This window comes from Hyaena hyaena, unplaced genomic scaffold (genome assembly GCF_003009895.1).
Source record: "Hyaena hyaena isolate Hyena2069 unplaced genomic scaffold, ASM300989v1 scaffold_1666, whole genome shotgun sequence".
NCBI lineage: Eukaryota > Metazoa > Chordata > Mammalia > Carnivora > Hyaenidae > Hyaena > Hyaena hyaena.
This window is the reverse complement of record NW_024082297.1, coordinates 158,931-182,570: the sequence shown is the minus strand read 5'-3', so window position 1 is coordinate 182,570 and position 23,640 is coordinate 158,931. Positions and strand designations below refer to the sequence as shown.

At 37.3% G+C, this 23,640-nt stretch overlaps 1 protein-coding gene across 1 annotated transcript; it reads left to right on the top strand.

Moving 5' to 3' along the window:
- The first annotated feature begins 8,553 nt into the window (after nucleotides 1-8,553).
- On the top strand, nucleotides 8,554-22,121 carry MEPE (matrix extracellular phosphoglycoprotein). Its single transcript, XM_039224543.1, has 4 exons — nucleotides 8,554-8,607; nucleotides 14,122-14,175; nucleotides 15,126-15,218; nucleotides 20,429-22,121. Exons 1-4 carry the CDS (start codon nucleotides 8,554-8,556, stop codon nucleotides 21,887-21,889), a joined length of 1,662 nt encoding a protein of 553 aa, XP_039080474.1. The 3' UTR covers nucleotides 21,890-22,121.
- The last annotated feature ends 1,519 nt before the right edge of the window (nucleotides 22,122-23,640 follow it).

Sequence of the window (23,640 nt, the reverse complement as noted above, 5' to 3'; positions counted from 1 at the left end):
ATTACTCAAACAAGATCCACTGTTTCTAATCACAAGACTGTTAATGATTCCCCCACTGATTCAGAAAGGAAATGTATATTTGTTGTGTACATAAATTAGGAAATAAAGAATTGCTATCTATACATTACTCTATGATATACATTAACATAATATATATCATATATATTATATATAATATATTGACTTCTAACTGCCTAACATGATACAGAGAAATGTGTTGCACAATAGTGTTAAAAATAAGTTGGGGACCAAGATCCCAGAAGATAAAACTATTTGCTATAATATTAAATATATTATATTAACATTATATATATATATAAAGGCAATTGGGCTTAGAGCACAAGTACAGGGAAGACAGGTATAACATTCCAGAAATAGATGCGAATACAAAAACAACAAAAGAAAACAATTAAAACCTTACTCCTGGATAAGGGTCCAATAGCTTGAACTAACAGTGTAGGCTCCTAGTTAGCTAACATTTGATATGACTACTCTCACTCAAGTGAAGTGTAAGAAATGAAAAAGCCACCACAAATAAAACATGTTCCATGGACTACTTTCATCTTAAAATCTCTTTAAGGAGCAACTCTGGGTCAGCATGACCCAGGAAAGCCAGGCTAGGTACATCATCTGTGGAAGTGTCCATTCTTTTTTTTTTTTTTTTAATATTTTTTATTTATTTCTAGGAGAGAGAGAGAGACAGCGTGAGCAGGGGAGGGTAAGAGAGAGAGAGGGAGTCACAGACTCTGAAATTGTCTCCATGCTCTGAGCTGGCAGTCAGCACAGAGCCCGACGTGGGGCTCGAATCCACGAACCGCGAGATCATGACCTAAGCGAAAGTCGGACGCTTAACCGACTAAGCCACCCAGGCGCCCCTGGAAGTGTCCATTCTTGAGCCCTTAGCCAAAAAAAACCAGAAGAAAGTCCAAGCCTCCATTTCTTGCCCTTCTGTATTGCTTCCTAGTTTTGTTTTTCAGTTAAATACAGATGGTGTGAGGATATTTTCTTTCTTCTTTCTTCCTTTCTTTCTTCCTTCCTTCCTTCCTTCCTTCCTTCCTTCCTTCCTTCCTTCCTTCCTTCCTTCCTTCTTTCTTTCTCTTTCTTTCAGAATGCTATTCTTTATCTTTGGTTAGTCGTTCCTAACAAATGTTATGGCAAAACTGTTTATGACAAAAACACTTGGTAAACTTACAGTAGTATTTTAGTTCACGCTTAATTAACTCAGGGGCCAAGTCAAGGGAGTAGACTACTTCTACTCCACAGAACTTTAGCAAATGATCATTCTCATTCCCCCCACCCCCAGTTTCTTTTCTACAAACTTACAACCAGAATAGGCTCTTTTTCTTCCTTCTTTTGTCAATTGCAGGTTCTAAATTTAAGGCCCAAGTTGATTTTTTTTGAGGCTTCGAATTCATTTTAACTTTGAGAGCACATATATTTAGCTACTGCCAGTTTACTTCTCAAGAGGACCTATAGCTAAGCAAATTTTTTCTCTTAATTTTTTTCTTAAAATTCAATGCATTTTCTCTTACTGAACACACACATTTAGATAGAATTAAACATTTTCCCATCAGTGAAATTAAGGAGACATACCTTACGGGTTCTAGGCAGTTTCACCCCAGCATCTCCACTGCAAGTATTTCTGCCTCAAGCATTCCGCGGCATAAGTAATTGACCTTAAAGCAACTTTGCCATAAAAAATACAATCACGAAAAATAAAAGGGGCATTTCTTAAATAGGGCGTAATGAAACATGAAAAACGAATAACAAAATTAAAAACACTTTGTTGCGAAATACAAAATATCTGAATATATTCAAAATATATAGTGTAGATTTGAGGCATTATTGCAGAAATAACTGATTTTATTTGTAGATTATACCTAAGCCATTGTTATCAAAGTCCTTTGTTTATAGTATTATACATATATATTTTTTTTTTTGCTTGATGATTCATCTCAGTGGGCATTACACTTTTTCTTTCTTCACTAAAATTTCTATCTTCATTAAGAGAAGTATCAGTTTCCAGGAGCACCTGGGTGGCTCAGTTGGTTAAACATCTGACTCTGGATTTCGGCTCAGGCCATGATCTCCTGGCTCCTGAGTTTTAGCTCCCCCACCCCCTTCCCCAGCTCTGTGCTGACAGCTTAGAGCCTGGAGCCTGCTTCTGATTCTGTCTCCTACTTTCTCTTCCCCTCCCCTACTCACACTCTGTCTCTCTCTCAAAAATAAATAAATCTTTACAAAAATTGTGGCAGAGAGAAGATTTGGTAAATAATTGTAGTCACATGGACTATTTATTGAGGAACAGAAGACAGATGATAGAAATTCCTCACTATTAACCCTGATGGACAATACCTGAGAAATAATTTTGTGATTGCTGTTATCTCAGATTCAATATAGGGTTTCATTAAAATGGGCTGCTAAAGTGTCAGAATAGTTATTTATGGGTTTGGAGAATTTCTTAAACTTCTGTAGTATTAAATGCCATTTTTCACAATTAAAAAAACAAAAATAAATAAATAAATCTTTAGGAAAAAAGAGAGAAGTATCAGTTTCCAAATACTAGGATGCGTATTGTCATATGTCCGCTGGTAGATGTCCCTAAGTTCTAAGGGAAATGTGGGTTCAAACCTCTGCATCATTGTACAGACCATTATGAGGGCTAAGGTTTAAAAATATAAGGAGTACTATGTCAATGGAGAAATCAAACCAATTAAGCTAAACTGTCAACCAAGAAAGCACATTTAAGAAATATCTGAAACCTTAAAATATTATCAGTGAAAAGCCAACAAATATTTTTCAAAGTCTGCACCATATAGATGGCAGGAACCAGGTGCTTACTGTTTTGTCTGCATCATTCAAAAGTATAAAGTTAATATGTGGCACCTGGTTGGCTCAGTTGATTAAACAACTGACTCTTCCCTTCTGCTCAGGTCATGATCCCAGGGTTTGTGAGGTAGAGCCCCAAGTCAGGATTGATTTGGCTCAATCAATCCAATCAATCCAGCACAGTGCCTGCTTAGAATTCTCTCTTTCTGCCTATCTCCCCTCCTCCATCACGCACTCTCTGAAAATAAATAAATAAACTTTTAAAAAAGTATAAAGTTAATATTATAGAAGAATGTAAAACCTGTAAACACTTCAAACTTGCTGTTACAGAAACTCCTGAATAATTCATTGCTTTAATAGAATATTAAAATGAGCATTTAAAAAATGTTTATATTTGAGAAGTAGCGAGAGAGAAGGGAAGGGGCAGAGTAAGAGGGAGACACAGAATCTGAAGCAGGCTTCAGGCTCTGAGCTGTCAGCACAGAGCCCTATGCAGAGCTCGAATCCGTTAACTGCAAGATCATGACCTGAGCCAAACAAAGTTGAATGCTCAACGGACTGAGCCGCCCATGTGCCCTTAAAATGAGCATTTTAGTGGTATTCACATCTGTCTACTGTCTAAATGGCTTAGTATCAGTCTTGCAGTTGACTGAACATTCTTGCTTGTCATTTCCTTTTCTTTACTTCTATTTCCTTGTCAGCCTTCTTCTATATCATCCAAATCATTTACACTTTGCTGAAATTCTAGTCATTATAACTTATAACATGATTAGAGAAGTAGCCTACCAGGTCCTCTTAAATTTCAACTTAATTATTTCTTTTAATGTTTCATTGCTTTTGTTCCTCTCATCAAGTCATGAAAGGAGACATGGTAAGGAAATAAACAGAGGACAGAAAGGTGGTACAGAAAAATGTCATTTGAGTACCAGATTATTATTTAATGATAGGAAGAAGGAGTCAAATTGGTATCCATCATTTATTTATCATTTAATATCACATTAATTTAATGAAAACACCTTTTGAAATAGTATAGTGCAGTGATTTTATAGCCTCGTTTTTGGGCTTTTTATACGTGCTACATATATGAACCTAAGCAAGTCACTTAACCGTTTACGACTCATTGCTGAAGTCAGGATGAAAATTACAGTACTTATGTCATAGAGTGCTGTAAGTGTCACACGAATTAATGCACCATATTCAGAATAATGCTTGGATCATAGTAATCATTCAATTAAAGTTTAGCTTATTATTATACTCCTCATTTTCAGACGAAGAATTTGAGGCTCGAAGAGTTCAGTTTAGTTGCTTAAGCCACTGACCATAACAAAAAAGTGATGGAGTCAGTATTTAAACTCAGGTCTGTTTGACTCCAAAGCTACTAGAGTTAAATGTTTCCACTGTCAATGACAACACTCAAATATTCTAAAATCTGTGGTGGAATGGTAGTGAATCAACAGTGGCTTCAGCCTGACAGCTCAAATTCTAGTCCTAGCAAGTATTTTAAAAACCAGCTCCAGACACTCAAAAAATATCTGCAGTATTTGGACGAAACAGAAATAGGGATTCAACCTAAACTAGAAAAGACACCATTCTCTCAGCTAAAGCTGTCCAAAGGCTGTTCTGTTTGTTTTATTTTGGTTTTTGTCTGTTTGGGAAGAAATTGGGAGTTTACATTTAAATCTCATTATATATAATTTATAGTTTGTTAAAATCGTGTTTAGCCAAAGGTAATTCTTACCATTTGATATGAGTTAAATAATCATATTATCATTCATTGGAGCTTCACATAGAGTTCTAATTTAAATTATCCCTCCAGGTATTATAATATTTTTAGACTGAATTATTGAAATCATTATTTTGGCAGTCAGATTGGGCAAAAGAGGAGAGCAGGAAATTCCCCCAGAAAGGTTTATTCTAATATGGATGCACCACTTGTTTCTTGGTGAAAGTTAATGTCCTAAATAGACCATTCTATAAGATTCATATCCAAACCCGTTTCTCAATGTTTCTCTCAAAACCACTTCTGCAGTTTTCCCTACATGAATAAAAGACAACTTCATTCTTCCAGTTGCTCAAAACAAAAAACTTTGGAGTCATCCTTGATTCTTGATTTTCTTTCATAATCTACATCTGGTATGTCAGCAAGTCCTATTGGCTTTCATTTCAAAATATATCCTGAACTTGACCAGTTCCCCCAATCCTTTCTGCCATCACTCCGATTCAAGTCCTAATTATCATTTGCCTGGATTTCCTCAAGAGCTTCCTAGCCCATCTCTGCCTTTCCTTACTTCAGTTACTGCTCTGCCCCAAACCTTCAAGGGTTCCTTCTTGCTCAGGGTAAAGTCCAGAGCCTTGTAATGATCTATAGGCCCTATGTCATCTGCCATCAACTACCTTGTTGACCTCATTTCCCACTATTCACTTCATTCTTTCCAGCCAAACTGCTATCTTTTCTGTATCTGGAAGAAGTCAGCAAGCTCTTGTCTCTGGGGTTTTCTCTTGTCTTCTTTCTACCTTTCTTCTTCCCCTAGATGCTATATGTTGGTAGGTCTTTACTCAAAAGTCACCTTCTCAGTGAGGCCTTCCCAGGACCTCCCTATCTAGTATTTCAACCAAGTGTCCCATGTCCCCCCTCCCCCCGTTTGTCATCCCCTCTCTTTGCAATACCTTTTCTTCTCTGACTTAGTCTGTGTCACTATCTACATAATATATTTTACTTATTTGTTTTGTTTATTGTCAGCCTCCCCACCAGATTATAAGCTCCATGAGTACAGGGGTTTTTTTCTGCTGCTTCACTTACTGCTGTTTCCCCAGTGTCTGTCACGTAAATAGGCACTCAATACATTTTTTGTTAAATGTTGCTGAATTTAATTCAGACAGAATTGAAATTATAAACTTTCTACACAAAAGGATAGCTAAAATGTTTTCCATTTAGGAACTTGTTAGTCAGAGAGTCATATTTAATAGTTCTGAAATCAATTTTAATTATCTGACAACATCATACACCAAACTAGGGTATTTATATTTTCTGTTTATCCTACTTTCTGGAACATTTGATAGCAGCTTTTCACCACAAAAACATTTTTAGATTAAAATTACTTTGCCCTCTATGGTTATCTGTGGGCACTGGTAACAAATTGTTTGCTAGTGCTAAGTGAGTCTATGCTGATTGGCCATTGGGAATTCTAACAAACTTTAAATTTCAGCAAAATTTGCCCAGAGACTGCAATCCTGTGGAAGAAGCCAGGTATTCTGAAGGTAAACGATACCAGGTAATTTGGCTCTCTTGATATTCTTGATTCCAAATAGCTTTGTAATGTAGTTTACATTTTCAAGATCTATGCCATCCAGGTAGGGAGATTGCTTTTGAAAATAAATTTATATTGAAAGTATTCTCTATTCAGCACAACTGTGTAATATTTAGTGCTTTGTTTTCTAAAATATAAAATGTGTTACCAGGTTCTGGAATTTATCAACTAAAATGGATGGTTTGTTAGCAACTTCCTCTTTAAGTGTTTGCATTATCGAGACCCACAATAACTCAAAGACTCTGCTTTTACTCTAAACCTTCACTTACAAACCTGAATAAGGATAATGTGATCGTATTCATAGTTTTAAACATCATCTGTGCAGATATTTCTACAGATCAGCATTAAGTCATTTCATAAATGACTTGTGCTGATTTCTAAAATGCTTGGATAGCTAAATTATAGTTAGAATTAAGATCCTGAAAATTGTATTAGTTTAGAAGAGAATAGCCTAGAATTTTAAAATGTATTTAATAGTTACATTATTTCTCCAAATAAAAATTTTTACCTTGAAATGTTTAAAGACTGCAACAGTATTTATTTTTTCCATTAAAAGTGTTTTCCCCACATAATCTCAGAGTGGTATAAATTTTTTATTTCTCATATTGGTTGCTATATTTATGTGTGGTAGTCAGAGAAATACTTAATATTTGTTAAAATAAACAGATTAGCAGTCCATGGTTATACGGACTTTTTTTTTTTCAAAAATGGCTACTTGACTTAAATTGGCTCACTAGATCCTGTTAGCATATTCACCAAAATATAAACAAGTACCTTTATCCATAGCTAAACGTTGATGTTTAAACATAATTTTTTGAGCTCAATATAAATTATTTGCCTTAAAATCAACTACATAAATTTTTTTCTGTAGTAAGATGAAAGAATAAAAACTTATTCAAGACGGCACAGACTGTTGAGAACACTGTCTCTATGCTTACATTGCCTGGGTACTAATCTCAGTTATGCCCCCTGGGAATTCTGGGGCAAATTATTTGACTTTCTGTATTTATTTCCTAATGTAAAACATGCCGCCTAACTCAAAGGGTTTTTGTGAGGCTCAATTAATAGAATATGTGTAAAATTTTAAGACAGTGGTGGCTCATTTTAGTGTTCAATACGTTTTAGCTATTAATATAAGGATTGCATACGTTGTTTCACTCTCCAAACCACAGATGGCTACTAGCTCAGACATATTGCTAATTAATACAAGGACATATATTGGGGGGCCATCCTGGTAGCAGAGAAGAGTTTGTTGCTCACAGTGGAGCCTGCTATGCTGGCCCTTATGTGAAGAGTCGAGTTGTTACACTAACTTAATATTATTATGAATTAAATAAATTAAATGAGCTCTAAAAACAAAAGGAAAAAGTCTGGGCTGACAATAGAGCAATAGATATATATTTCCCCTGAAGGGTAATTTCCCCTGAAGGGTAATTTTAGTGGGATGAGATGGTGAGATGATGTAATGTTGTATATGGGATCGCATCAGAAAGGTTCTGTAAAGCCTAAACTGCCTTTTGAAAGTGCCTAGTGATAGAAGTGTTGTTTGTCATCTATTATAATTGGAAGGTAACTGTAGTTGAGTAAAGTTCAATGTAAATAAAATATTCTTTTAAAAATGGTAAAGTACCAAAATAAACAAAGAAACAACCCTTAAGGTGACAGATTTTCCTCAATGTGCATATATGTATCCCTTCTTATATACCTCAAACATTCCACATCTAGCCATGCAAATTGATTACCTGAACCATAGTACTGGAAAGTAGAATAGCATGAAAAACTTAATTTTGTGGACATTACCTTTTTTTGTAATCAGTTACTGTATGTTTTATTGTAAATCTTTTGTTTTGGGTGGGTTTTCTGCTCTGGAGGTATATGCACTAACAAAACATTTTCCTCTTTTCATATATACATGTTATATTAGCAACGTGAGCAATATTTCCTACCAAATTTCACTCTCGATATTTTTTGAGGTGTTTGTATAAAATGGAATTTAAAGTTTACTTATGATTGTATATGAACCACAGAGGATCCCATTTATTAATAAAAAACTTTTTTAATAGTCAAATGTAGAGGGAAAAATTTTTAAAAATTGGGAAACCTAAAAATATATTTACTTGCAATACGTGTGTGTGTGTGTGTGTGTGTGTGTGTGTGTTTCATTTCTACCAACTGACTTCTTTGTTTTAATAATATTGGACAGTTTTCATTTTCACATTAGAGTAATTAGACATGCAAAAGCTCTTAAAGTACCTATACTTGGATTAAATTATACATTTTTTTTTACTAAGAAATGGACAACTGGAGGAAGGATGTTTGTATATACTTTTGTGTTTTATTTATTATTAGGACCACAGTTCATAATTGGCAATGCTTTAGGGTAAAATATTATTGTCTTTTGCAGAGAGTCTTGAAGATGCAAATTGTTTGTTTGGGACTGCTTCTTTTCGGGGTGACCTGGGCAGCACCAGTAAGCGTTAATGAATTCAGTTATATGCATCATATTATCTCTTGCTCTCTTAATTTTTTTAAGCAATGTTTATTTAAATTAGTAACCCTTACTTAGTTCAGTTGCAATAAATTACCAAGCAAAAAGAAAGCATCTAGCACTTAACACAAATGTCTAACACCAAGAAGGACCTCAATAAACATGTGCTGAATTACAAAATCTCAACATGTTGCCTTTTAAGAAATGCCAAAAAGAGTATTTTTGAGAAAATTAATAGCCACAGTGTTCCAAATCAGCTAATTTTAATGAGTAAATGCTCAGGGGCCCAAATTATAACTAAATAACTTCTTAATATTTTACTAAAAACTGAAAGAAAATGGACTTGATTGTTTTAAAGCCGACCAACTAGATTTTGTATAGACATAGTAATGGAAAGAAACCAGACCTTTTCTGTAATTCTTGCAACACCCCAACACTGTGAAATGCTGCTAATGATTTTCACTTCATCAGCAAGGCTAAAGATGGGAGAACAGACCCCTAAGCTTAACATAAATTGAGCTGCAATTTCCTTTTGTGTCTTTTTTTCCCTCTGATTCACCCAGATGGGTACTCAGGATGTGACTAAATTATCTTGTGAAAATGCTGAATGCTAGCAATATTTTCTATAGTGTAGACACAGTGCTAATTAGATAATGTCTGAAAAGCAACCTAGCTTTTCAGAGCAACCATTTCAGTTGGAGAGCATGGAAATAAGTAGTCATTCTGTTGCCGGAAGTACTTAAATATAGGTCTTGAGCAAGTGAGTGACCTCTTAGGTAATCCAGTGATGAGCATGAACCATCTGGTGAGGGCAGCAGAAGTTGAGGAGAGCATGGCCTCTCTTAGCACATATCCTTTCACAGTCCTGCGGTGGACTGCTTAAAATAGACATCTGCCAGCCCCAATCCACACAACTCAGCTCAGTCATCACCACAGAGGCATGTGCTTAGGTATGATGGGGGTTGAGTGGGTCTTGCTGACCCAGCTCAATCCCACCAGCTGAGGCTGAGTCTATTTCGAGCAACACATTCCAAGGAACAGCTGGAGTGGCACTCTCTATCCATTTTCCAGTAACTGCTAGGTCAATATCAATCCAGTTACCACTGGTCAAGAGAGGGAGCCAGCATCTTTCCCAGAGGGAAACACATTGCCTTCTCCATTACAGGGCCATACTCAAGTGTGGGAGAATTGCAAAGTAAATGTAGGGGAAAAGGGACGGATGCATATTTCAGATGAAAGAGGCTCAGCAAGGACAGAGAAAAAATTTGTAATTATGAATGACTAAATGTGATGTTTTCTCCCAGATATATAGATCTCATTTGAGCTATTACCTCAATTATTTAATAAGAGATTATGGCATCAGAAATTAGAATATACTGAGTCACTTACATCTGTTTTTGGATTACAATCCAGATTCAAACTGTAGGGGAAAAAAAGAGTTTTCTTCAACCCTCTTTGGGTCTGTGGCTCAGTTAGCAAATTCAACTGACAAAAACAGATTAACAGGAGAAAAGCACACAAATGTTATTAAATTTCTACATGCACATGGGAGCCTTCACAAGAGAATGAAGACCCAAAGAGGTGACCAAAGCAGGAAGCTTTTATTTAGACAAAGAAACAATTAATTTGTGAAAATTTGATAAGGCAAAAGAGTTTGGGTTAGTAGTCCAATGAGGACTAGGTAGTCCTTATCTTCCTTAACAAGGGAGATTATGTTAGTTTAACAAAATTTGCTGTGGATTCTTCTAGGGCCATCTCTGAACTGATAAGAGTCTATCTCCAACAGTAACAGGAGAACTGGTTTCCTGCCTTAAGGCAGAAAAGGAGAACTTATTTTGCATTTTCTACTTCTTAATTGCCTTCAGTTCAAAATAGGTTGTTTAATGGGGCGCCTGGGTGGCTTAGTCGGTTAAGCGTCCGACTTTCGCTTAGGTCATGATCTCGCGGTTCGTGGGTTCGAGCCCCGCGTCGGGCTCTGTGCTGACTGCCAGCTCAGAGCCTGGAGCCTGTTTCAGTCTGTGACTCCCTCTCTCTCTGACCCTCCCCTGCTCACGCTATCTCTCTCTCTCCTAGAAATAAAAAAAAAAACAAAAAACAAACAAAAAAAACAAAATAGGTTAAGTTTATTTATTTTGAGAGACAGCGAGAGAGCACAGAGGGAGGGGAGAGTAAGAGGGGGACAGGATCCTGCACTATGAGCACAGAGCCCAACATGGGGCTCCAACTCATGAACTGTGAAATCATGACCTGAGCTGAAGTCAAGAGTCAGATGCTTAGCCAACTGAGCCACCCAGGTGCCCCCACTTCAGAATAATTTTTATGTCAAAGAAGCATATTTTGAGATTTTCTTCAAAAACAAAATTTGAAAATGGAAGAAAAAGATGGTTATTGGGCCATGCAATTGAATTAATATTCATCGACATGCAGTTAGACTACAAAGACTTTGTTATAAGTTACTTTGTTGTAAGTTCATGATTTATTATTATGGACTATATTAAAGTATTCTATACTATCAAGTACAGTTTTTAATTCATGCATATGTGTGTTCTATAAGAAGATGCAGAATATCCCAAACTGTTGGGGTTTTTTCTCTTGCTTAATATCTACCTATCTCATTTTTAGGTTTTCTCTTTCCTGTAGCTCCATATTGAAAATTATTTTCACTGTCTTGATATTTTTGAGAAATGGTACAATGATCTAAATTTACATGCACAGGATAATAGAAGAACCAACATAAGAAAAAAATGACAATAATGGATTGAATTATAAAACATGCCTTGCCTTGAAGATACTTAATGTAAAATTCAGAAACATTTCCTCTTATTATTTTTTTACATATAGTAGGCTACTTAAAAATGTATTATTTTAACCCTGGGACTTTGAGACAGAGGATTGGGTTAAAATATCTCCTTCACTTCTATGTCTACCACCAGCCATTTAAGTGTAGGCAACTTTGTTTCTTCTACTGCCTACACAGATATAAATTTTACAGCTTACAAACTGTAAAGTGATTTAGTTGTTATTGACAAACTATTTTTTGTTTCTGGCATGTAATGGAATGCTAGGCAGATCTGCCTTGGAGCCAAGCCAATAGCATACTTTTAGTAAAGTATTGAATTTATTTCTAAGATAATTTTATCAGTCAGGATCCAGTCAGGAAAATAAAACCCATAACAGGATGTTCAATAGAGGGATTTTACTTGGGGGATAATTATAAAGTAATAGGACAAAGAGAAAAAGCAAATCAAGGGTGGTGAGGCAACTCAAGATTGAAGCTACTACCACCCCTTGGGCTGAAGAAACAAGGAGAGGCTGCTCTTCTCTGGGCTCTGAGTAGGGGGAGGGGCCCCAGCAGAAATAAGACCACAGAAGAGGTGGGTCCATCTCAGAGATGCAACCCCAAACAGAGAGAGCCTTGGCCACTCTCTCCTTCTACCCATCAAGCTCAGCCTAGGTCTCCTATCAGCCAAACCCAGAATGAACCCAGATGGCAAAGGAGCTTGGGAAATGTAGTTTGTAGAGGTTATCCCAGAGAGAGCAGAAGTACAATATCTGAAAGGATAATTGCCTATATCTTATTGCAGAAAAATATAGAATGTTAAAGTTTATTGAGGAAGAATACTCTCTAGGTAGTTAAGACCTTTTTATTTCATCTTTTTCTTGAGGGTTTCTCTCTCTTCTATGACTGACACCACCATGATGCCTGCTTCCACTTTAGCACATGCATTTATTATTTTTCTTTATGAGTCTTTCATCTTTTTTTTTTTTTTTTACAAATAGTTTATTGTCAAATTAGTTTCCACATAACACTCAGTGCTCATCCCCACAAGTGTCCTCCTCCATGCCCATCCCCCCCTCCCCCCACATCCATCAGTCCTCAGTTTTTGTCAGCATTCAAGAGTCTCTCATGGTTTGCCTCTCTCCCTTTCCCCCACCATTTCCCCCCTTCTTCTCCCCCTTGTTCTTCCGTCAAGTTCCTCCTAATCCTCCTATACGTGCAAACATATGGTAGCTGTCCTCCTCTGCCTGACTTATTTTGCTCAGCATAACACCCTCAAGGTCCATCCATGTTGCTACACATGGCCAGATTTCATTCTTTCTCATTGCCATGTAGTATTCCATTGTATAGATAAACCACACCTTCTTGATCCATTCGTCAGCTGATGGACATTTAGGCTCTTTCCATAATTTGGCTATTGTTGAGAGTGCTGCTATGAACATTGGGGTATATGTGCCCCTATGCATAAGCACTCCTGTATCCCTTGGGTAAATTCTTAGCAGTGCTATTGCTGGGTCCTAAGGAGTTCTATTGCTAATTTTTTGAGGAACCTCCACACTGTTTTCCAGAGGGGCTGTACCAGTTTACATTCCCACCAACAGTGTAGGAGGGTGCCCGTTTCTCCACATCCTCGCCAGCATCTAGAGTTCTCTGATTTGCTCATTTTAGCCACTCTGACTGGCATGAGGTGGTATCTCAGTGTGGTTTTGATTTGTATTTCCCTGATGAGGAGGGATGCTGAGCATCGTTTCATGTGTCTGTTGGCCATGTGGATGTCCTCTTTGGAGAAGTTAGCACATGCATTTAAACACAAACTAATCCCACCCATTGGTTCCTCTTCCCAAATCTGAGATAGCCTAGGAGTTTCAAAAATAAATAAGAAAATAAAAATACTGGTACTAAAAGAATTAGGTCTGTTCTTCCACAGCAGGCTTGCTCTAAAATTCTCAGGTCCTCTTCTGCATGCTTTCCTGTGACACCTCAATTTCAGCCCCAAATCCTGAATTAAGCTGCCTGGAGCTATTCCTTCCTAGTTTCTGGCCTTTCTCCACCTCAATAGTTCCCTCTCACCCCAGGTACTCTCAAGATCTTTGGACACTTTCATATCAGATAAAGAGAATGTATTTGTCCCAGTATGTAGGCCACTCCATTTTCCTTTCCCTGAAAAAAATCTCTGCTCAGGTGACTGGCAACAACAAAGTCCCATTCCTGGGTGTGATCTTACACTTTACATACAGGGCTATGGTTTTACTCTTGCTGGATCATTAGCAACGTCAGCTCTTTGCTCATATAACAATTACTGAACTCACACAATCAGTGCACACGTAATGATCCACATTATCAGATTCTGATTTTGGTTCACTGATACTAAACAACTCTCTGTGTGCCTATGAAAACTTTTTTCAGTTGATATCAGGGACATCCATGCTTCCACATCTGGAGTGGCACCCCACCCCTAGCTTGGCAATTCTCCTGTGCCTGAATATGGTTCTGTAATGGAGAAGGCCTTGTCTCCCTCTGGAGGAGGAATGCGGGCACCCTCTTCCGTAAGGACTAAGACAAATACGAATGTAATGTATGTGTCTTCTTTGGTTGGAATGATTTTCCACATTGAATAGTAGACCCAGTCAGAGAAAAAGAAATGAGACAATTACTGTGTGCAAAAGTGGATGAAAGAATGAATGTTTGGTGAAGTTTTATTTCTTGTTTCCTTCCAGACATTTCAACCACAGACTGAGAAAACTAAGGAAGACTGTGTGGAAGAACAGAGGGTAAACAGAATTATTCTTCTCAAATAAACCTATTTTAGCTCTGTAAAGAAAAAAGTCATGAGAGGAAATTTTTAACTGTCAAAATATTCTTGTGTACTTAGAATGGAAATGCAAAATTATATAACATAATTTGGCACTTAATTCACACAATGTATGATAGAAGAGAGAAACATTCTGAGTTGGGATTTGTTTCTCTTCACTGTGATTTCCTTCTTCAGAGAGAGAAGTTAATAAGATTCCTGGTGTGTTATCAGCAAACTATTTTCCCCACACGCATACATGAGAATAAAACAACAAATGAGGGAGAAAGCAAAAGGCAGGGAGTTAACAAATCTTATTGGGGAACTCTCTGTTTACATGGAGTTAGTTTTCCATATGCATCCAGAGAGTTAAACAAGTACCCTCAGCTTTTCATGTCACCAAATTGTAGCCTACCATGGTTTCTCGTGGCAGTCTCGGAAAATTCTGTGCTAGGACCTAACAATCTTCTGTTCTTTATCTCAGCTGAAAATTACAAAGGCAAATACTGCAAACATAAGAGAGCCTGAATGTTTGTGCTGTTTTTCCAATTAGACATCAGACATGAATACTGTAAAACCTGCATTTCTCCAAATCCTTACAAGCCCCTCCGACCTGAAAGTATTTCCAAATACTCCATTTCCATTGAAATTTGGTAATAAGATTAATACACCCTGGGAGAGAGAGAGCAGTTGATAGCCATTGTTAACAAGGGAAAACAGATTTACAGGCATGTAAGAAAAGAAAGGGACAAGTTTTATCCTTAGAAGTTGGCTGACACACACTCTCCTGTGGTTATAGGAAGCACTACCATTTGTCAGAGGCAGAATTTGACTTCACCTAAGTTACAGAGTATCTCGTACAATCAAAGAGAGAGCCAGAAAATTTAATATGATATAAACACACCTTAATATAATGTTATGTTTTTGTAGATAACATATAAAGGCCACCATGAGAAACATGGGTATTACATGTTTAAGTATGTTTACACATCATCTGGGAGGAAAAATCAAACTGACATGAAGGTAAGCTGAATCTCTGAGTGAAGATCCTTTTCATGCACCAAACTCTGGACTAGACTAACCCTAGGGGAAAACCATAGGGAAGACAAGTTTACTTTTGATTACTCTGGAATTCTGTCTGTGGCTGGTGCCTTTGTCCTTTTCCCACAGTCTCTGGCCTCTTAAGCATCTCTGCTATAGAACTCTGTGTTCCAGAGTTTTCCTGACACAGATGGCTCACCTCACGTCCTGGCCCAAATCCTGCCCTGCTTTGGGACCTGCCGCTGCAGATGTGGTACTGTGGACCCCCAATGCCTTTGCCTTTTTCTTATTGCTTCTGAGTAACACTTGGTCTTTTATAAGGAAAGTTTCTGAGCATATTCTATCATATGCTCTAATGGTGAGGACTAGATGGATAATAAGAGAAATCATTTTAGCCTAAAGAGTGACCTGCTTTAGTTCCCCTCCAATTCATTCCACTGATGACTCCATCTGGGTCAGGATGCTTGGAAGAGAAAGAATAAGAGCCTTGTCCCTGGAATAGGACAATAATTCTTTTCATTTAGTCCCTTCTTGCAGATTCATTGGCCAAAGAGCTGGAAACAGCTTAAAATACCATCAGCAAAAGGACTGTTTATTTTTTCCAAATCTGGTTTCATTTCCCATGAAAGTATTAGTTTCTCTTCAGAGTGTTATTTCATTCTGCTCATTATTCCTTAGATGGCATCTCTAAGACTAATTGCCTGTTACATTTATTTGTTATCTCGAGTAAATTAAAACTTATTTGCTATAATAAATATATGTTGAACTCTTCCTATTGTGCAAGATACCATGTGAGATAAAACAATGGAGAAAAGTTAACTCTTTCTCCCCAGGAACTTCAAGTTAGAAAAGAAAAAAAAAAAGGCACTTATAAGTCATTGTAACTCAAGACAGAATATGCAAAGTGTTGTGGGAATAGTAACCCAAAACCCTGCTTCTCAGGGCTTGGAGTAGAAAAAAGATTAGTTCCTACTCTGGTGTTTAGGGAAAGCTACGTAATGGACATAATTGAGCAGTGTGTTGGAGGATGAGTAGAATTTAAGCACACAAGAAGGTGATAGAGGCCATTCTCCAAAAAAAGAATACTATGAACCAGGGCATGGAGAGAGAAAAGTAGAGCATAGGAAATCTCCAGCTAACTGATATAAGAACTATCATGCAGTCAGTGATTCAACCAGAAATCTTTTAATATAACAAATGTAAAAATGATTGACCATCACATTCTGCAACTTAATTGCACATTTCACGTTTTCATTTATAAAATAACTCTATTTAGTCTTATTGAAATGCACAGAAATCATTAGTATACATGCTAATGTTTTCAAAGCTCTACAGCACTGAACAGAAAACTTCCCCATGCACAGTAGGGAGAGAAAAAAATTATGGTATTATTATAATCTATTGATTTGCTAATGCGCCTGTTTAACTCAAAAAGCTATATTCACAATGAGCAAATGAGTTTGATTGCAAAGGAAAATATAAATGTCCACGTAAAACTAAGACTCGATGACTTAAAATAAGTCAAATGTTTAAAATACTTTTTATTCGGAAATAACTCACCATAAAGTTTGTTTCTATTGTATTTTTTCCTCATAGAAAAATCGTACCAAATTTCAGAATATTCTTGCCAATAGATCAATGATATCATTGACTCCAATCAATAACTTCAATTTATATATTAAAGATTTACAAGTTATATCTTTTGCATTCTGTATATTAGCCAGTTCCCTAAGAGTAGAAGGCATTTCAAGAAGCTACTTTTATGTTGAGAGTCAGGTAAGAACTGATTCAACGATTTCCCCACTGCTCCCAACAACAAGATACATGTATAAAAGCAAGCAATCCCTTCCAAGTAAAACAGCACTTATTTGCGTACAAAAGAAAGAGATAAAAAGAAAGTCCAAGCAAAATACATTTTGGATAACATAGTATCAAGGATCATAAGCTTATAGAATCCTCCCAGAGGGTAACATTCAGGTGGTACATGAATAGAAGGATCCAGCATTAGTCCATCTCCATCTGCCACTACAACTGTTAAGAGAGATACAGAGACTAGGAAATGGCTGTACATCCAATAATCGAATGACGATTACAATATGTAGGAAAGCAGAAAGCCATTTGATAAAGGGCTATATATGGTTCTGTATGAAATGATAGTTACCATCGTGTATACAGAACTTATTGTAGACATAGGCATTGTTCTAGATACTTTACAATTATTATACTATTTAATAGAACCATTGAATTCCCCCAACAATCCTGATATGTAGGTACAATTTTTCTTATTTTACGGTTAAGAAAGCTGAGCCTCCAAGAGGTTTCTAAGAACCCACAGCTCATCAACAGCAGAGTTGGGCAACGGATTCTACCCGTGCTCTTCCCATAGTGTGCCTACTCTCTGTGAGTGCTTGGCTGAGAGATCAAGAGAAAGACCATTTGGCACCTCTTGCCTCTTGTTTCACTAAATGCGATTCACCATTATCCTGACTTCCCTGAATGTGGGCTTTCCACGTCCTTTATCTTCCCTGTACACTTGCTCAGTGAGGCCAAGCTTCTAGCTGACTACACGTTTTTCCTCCATCTGGGAGCTCTCATGTATTTTCACATACTTAATTAATACATCCAAGAAAATGTCCACCTGCTCACAAGAGCCAACAGACTGAAGGGATGCCCCCCCCCCCTCCAAAAAAAAGGACAAAATTAAACTGCATTAGTAAAAACAGGGCTGCTGCCAGGGCAAGGGAGCTACTAGATGTGTGCTCCGGGCTACTCAGGCTACATCAGAGTCTGAGGCTGTTTGGGACCCCACAGGCTAAAGGACCCACAGTCAGATGACAGGACCGAATATAGTGACCTAATAAGTGACAATTGCCAAGTGTCAACTTGGAGAAGAGAAGGCATTCAGTGAGTTTGGAGGAAATCTTAACTTTTTGAAATATTAGAAAAGTTGCACATGAAAGAGAAAATAACCTTAATAATTGTTGCTTTAGGAAAAAAGAAATACTAGTTACTAGTTTCAAGTTAAAAAAAACTTGAAAAAAATAGAATATAATGAAAATTAGAATATAAATGAAAAGATCTCACATAAAACATAACAAGCAATTAGCCCATAAAGTGTTCAAAGAGGAAACAGCTGACCATAGGTCATGAAGCTGGGAAGGAGGTATGGGTGACCCCCGAGAACTATAATACCTGACTATCTCCAACTGAATATTGCTTTTTCAAGTTCAGGTTCTACATCCTCACGACATCAATGGGTCCAATAGTAAAGCCATTATCTTTTTCTCTTGCCTTCATTTTTGCAGATCAATATTCCCACCCATTTTAGTTATTCACCTTTCTTCTATTTGGGGACCAATAGAAGGTTTTTTTCTTTGTAATGTTTTCCTCTGGCATGACCCTAATCCAAGCGATTACCTCTCAGGCTTCGACACTGCAGCATCCTAACTGTTCTTTCTTACTGCTCTTCCTCCTAAACCACTGATTTTTGTTCTATTAGTCCCTTGTTCATAAATCTTCACTAGCTCTTCGTCCTCTGCAAAATAAATCCAAATTCTTTGCCCTACAGCCTCAGGCTCTACGGATATCCAGCACTTTGTATGTCTGTGAGAGCCCCAATTGGAGGGCCTGTACCCTACTTTTCCACCCCCACCTGCTATGCCCCTGCAGGACTATTGTCTCTGCCATTCCTAAGTCATCAGGTATTGCTTAGAACATGTAGCACTCAGCCCAATTTCTTACATGTTCCAGTCCTTCAATAAATTCCACTTACTTTTCATTTTGTATTACTTACCAATTCAAAGCTCTCTGTCATAGTGTTGCCAATTTTATCTCACCCTACAATTTTGCTGTGGAGAGAAAGAATGTTATTTGTTTCATCTACCATTGCTCTGTTGCTCAAGAGCTCCTAACATTAGATTAATGGGAGGTGGGGAGGGAGCATGAAGAAATTAATTTCAATTCAACCTGCTTCAACTTAAGGTTATCAGATCACTGTAATAGTTCTTTAAGTAAGTCTGTTAGTCTCTTTTGGATAAAAACATTCAGATCCTCATTCTCCCTCCTTCTCTCTCTAAGATGGCATACAGGCATATGAGGCGGTAGGATATGGCTCATAGCCACTACATACCATATACCATATGTACAAACATGGGTAACACCATAGTGGAGAAGAAGGAGTGGTAAATAAATACTAAATTTAAGAACCATTGATCTAGATTATCAAATTTGGCTTATTACATAACAAGCAGGGAAGAAAAGAAAATGAATATTTTTTTTCTACAATGGCTGGGTTTGCAACACTGAAAATTCTTTGTTTGAATGTCAGAAACGTAGTATCACCTACATTCACCTATTTGCCTTTTTTCTGAAAACAAGAAAAAAAAAGAAATGAAAAGAAAAAGAAGTCTTCCTCTAGGCAGATGAATATCTCTGAAGAGCAGGGCAAGAGCAGAGAGAGAGAATAATTATTTTTAAAAATATGAACTACATTTCATTTGCAATGGCTTATTAGTAACAAGACGATGACTTTTTTCTGCTAAAAACATTGCTATTACCAATTTACATCTGAACATCTTACTGCTTGGTACCGTCATCACAAAAATTTTAACAGTGAACTTTCCACTTTTATTCTAAATATTTGTCTTTGCCTCAACAACAGTGTTGTCATTGAAATTTTAACCTTGGTTTCAATTTCTTTTATTTTATCAATTATATCTCTATGTTTGAGGAGGATCACTCTTGAAGCATATGCTTCTTAAATTCAGGTCCTCCTTCAAAATCAGGACCTAATCTACATTTCCAAATTTATTTCTTATTTGTTTCTTTAGAATTTCTGTGTTCAAACCACACAGTTTTATTCATATTATCTTTCAGATGTTTCCTGTTTCCAAACATTTGAATATGCCGCTTATTCTAAAAACATTCTCCCTGCTTTCCTACCATATATCTGGGTCCTACCCATCCTTCAAGCCTTGTTCATTCTTTGTCCATGAAACTTGCTGTAGCCATTCCAGAATTATCTCTACCAACAAACATCTATTGAGTTAATAGTCTTTCAGTTAAGAATATGGTGGGTAATTCTTTTTAAATTGCCTAGGAATTATTAAATTTTTAAAATTTAGCATGAAATAATACTTATAATGTTGAAAATTATAATGTTTCAACTTATAATTTTGAAAATTATACTTCAGCAGGAAGAAAAAAACAAAGACAGTATTGGTCTTCACAATTCTGGTAAGAGAAGAAATCAAGAACCAACACCTAAAGAAAACATTGTCCAGGAAAGACAGAAAAACTTGTCCACTGTTGGAGCCAATGAAACTAATCAGAGTAGCGAAACTCAAACTTCTTTTGAAAACAGACAGACAACAAATGAAGACGATATTATTAATAACAAAGAAAATTCCCATAGTAACCAAAAGTTGTCCATTTATCCTGAGTCCACTGGGAATAATGGTGTTGAGGTTGGAGACAATGTTATCAGCAAATTACGTGACCAAGAAGAATATGGTACAGCTCTTACCAGAAATAATATGCAACATATAATGGAGCCAGGGACTGTGACTAAACTCTTGGCAGAAGAAAACAAAGCAAAAAAACCCAAGAATGTTCTAAGCAAAATCCCAGCAAGTGTGAACTATGTTAAAGCCCCCTCAAAAGATAGGAAGAATTATCAAAGAGATCCCCAAGCTCAGAACATTCCAGTTAAAAGCCAAAGCACACGCCTTACTCAATATGACACTGACTATCCAAAACAGCTTCCAAAGCTCAAAAAAATCCCCAGTGATTTTGAAGGCAGTGGTTACCCAGATCTTCAAGAGAGGGGGGACAATGATATCTTTCCTTTCAGTGGAGATGGCCAACCTTTTAAGGACACTTCTGGTAAGGGAGAACCTATTGGTCCCGACCTGAAAGGTACAGATATTCAAACTGAGTTGTCCGGCCCGAGTGAAGCTGATGCAAGAGGACAAGGTTATAATGAGATCCCAGAAAAAGAAGAAAATGGCAGACATGCCGTTGGAACCAGGGATGAAACAAGAAAAGAGGCAAACACTGCTGATGTAAGCCTAGTAGGGGAGGGCAGCAATGACATCATAGGTAGCACCAACTTTAAGGAACTCCCTGGAAAAGAAGGAAACAGAGTAGATACCAGCAGCCAGAATGCTCACCAAGGGAAAGTAGAGTTTCATTACCCTCATCCACCCACAAAAGAGAAAAAAAAAGAAGGCAGTAGTGATATAGCCAAAAGTACTAATTATAATGAAATTCCAAAAAATGGCAAAGGCAGTAGTAGAAAAGGCACAGAGCAATCTAATAGGAATCAAGCAATCTCAAATGACAAACAAAGAATTCCTGGTAAGGGCAAAAGTCAGGGCTGGCTCGTTCCTTCTCAAGATCTAGATAATGACATTAAAAATGAAATAGGTTCCCATAAGGGCCTCAATAATGAGGGGACTATAATAACACAGAGGAGAAAAAATCATTATGTTCCCCACAGACAAAATTCTTCACGGAATAAGGATGTGCTGCGAAGGAATGGCTCCTGGGGTTATAGAAAACCCCATTCCGGTAGAAGGTTTAGCCCCCCTAGAAAGCATGACAGTAGTGACTCATCTGACAGTGGCAGTTCCAGTGAGAGTGATGGTGACTAGCCCACTAGAAGTTTCCAGTAGGATAAAGGTTCGAATCCCTAGTCATCTGATGTGACAAAAAAGCGGAGCTACCTGAGAGCAGACCACATGGGGAAGGGCAGAGTGGAGAATTGAGTAAGCCAAGAAACCTGGACTCCTCACGAGATTTATTGTTATCTGAATGCTCACAGTAAGAAATTCAAAGTTATGACACTTTTTTTAAAGAAGAAAAATTAATTAAGGACTTGTGGAATAGGTGTCATTTAAATATATTAAAAAATAGTTTGTGAATGTCACAAAAGCCTTCCTTTGTTGTTTGCTCTACAGATATGAAAATCAACACTATCTGTCTATGATAATCTGTAATTAAATAATCTATAAGAAGGTCTGTTGTCTGTCGTGCTTCATTTCAGAGGCAACATGATTAGTTCTGTTTCTGGCCGAGGCAGCGTTATGAAGCTAATCCCTTGAATAAAGCTTAACTACTTCCCCAAATCCCGCAGTGCTTATGCTAGCATTTCCTTCTTCCTCTGACTCCCCCTCCCCTGCCCTAGCAAAGTAACCTGCTTCACATCTTTCTACACTCCCTTCCTCTCTTGCACATTTATAACTTCTTACAAGGCAAATTTTAGCTACTGAAACAAATTTCCATATTACCACTTTTATTAGTATCTACCTCCTTCCAGACAAAGAAGGGGATGGGGTGCAGAGAAGAACAGAGGGTATCTGAGAATGAGAGGACAAATGTAAAGCCAAGACAAAAACTTACTTTGTCAGATATTATTCATTGGCTGATCCCAAATCACTTCCAGCCTATTTTTTCTCCTCAGTCTTTCATATATATGCTTTCCCAGCTAATGGCCTTATGACATCATTCTGGAAATTAGACCCAAGCCACCTGGTAAGGGAAGAGTATGGAATTCTGGAAGGGTTTTGCTCTTCCCAATAAGAAAAGCTTATACAGCTAGTACCATGCTTCCTCCTTTCTTACTCTAATTTTCTTTGCTTGACATTAACATGATGTTTGGGGGTGCAGAGGCCATTTTGTAACCATGAAAAAAAAGCATGAGATAACAGAAAATATACATATTGGTCTATGTTTCTAGTTCCTGGCAAAGAATTCCTAAAACCCTTGAAATTTCCTAAGAGCACTAGGAACATGTTTTGTTCTAATATTTTGTCTTTGACCCTGGTTCCTAACACAGTTCCTAAATTCCTTGCAATTTCCTCAGTCTTTTGTTTTAATGAGGTGACTCTTGGTCGGCTCCTGGATGGAGGTTGGTCACCAGAAAGACTAGATTAAAAGCTTGAAGTTTCACTCCTACATCCCTCCCCTCTAGTCATTCTCCAGAGAAGGGAGAGGAGCTGGAAACGGAGTTAATAGTTAATTATTCATATATGATGAAGCCTCTATAAACACCTCATAAGTATGGTGTTCAGAGAGCTCTCAGGTTGACGAACATGTGGAGGTGACAGGAGAGATAGCCTACCTGGAGAGGGCATGGAAGCTCTGTACCCGTCCCCACAAACCTCCCCACATTTCCTCTATCTGGATGTTCGTCTATGTCCTTAATCATGTTCTTTTATAATAACTGGTCAACAGTAAGTAAACTGCTTTCTTGAATGCTGTGAGCTGCTCTAGAAAATTAACCAAATCCATGGAGGGTTTCGTAGGAAAAACTCTGATTTATAGTCAATAGGTGAGAAGCATAGGTAACAATATGAACTTGCGATTGGTATCTGAACTGGGGAGGGGGAGAGTGTTAAGGAAC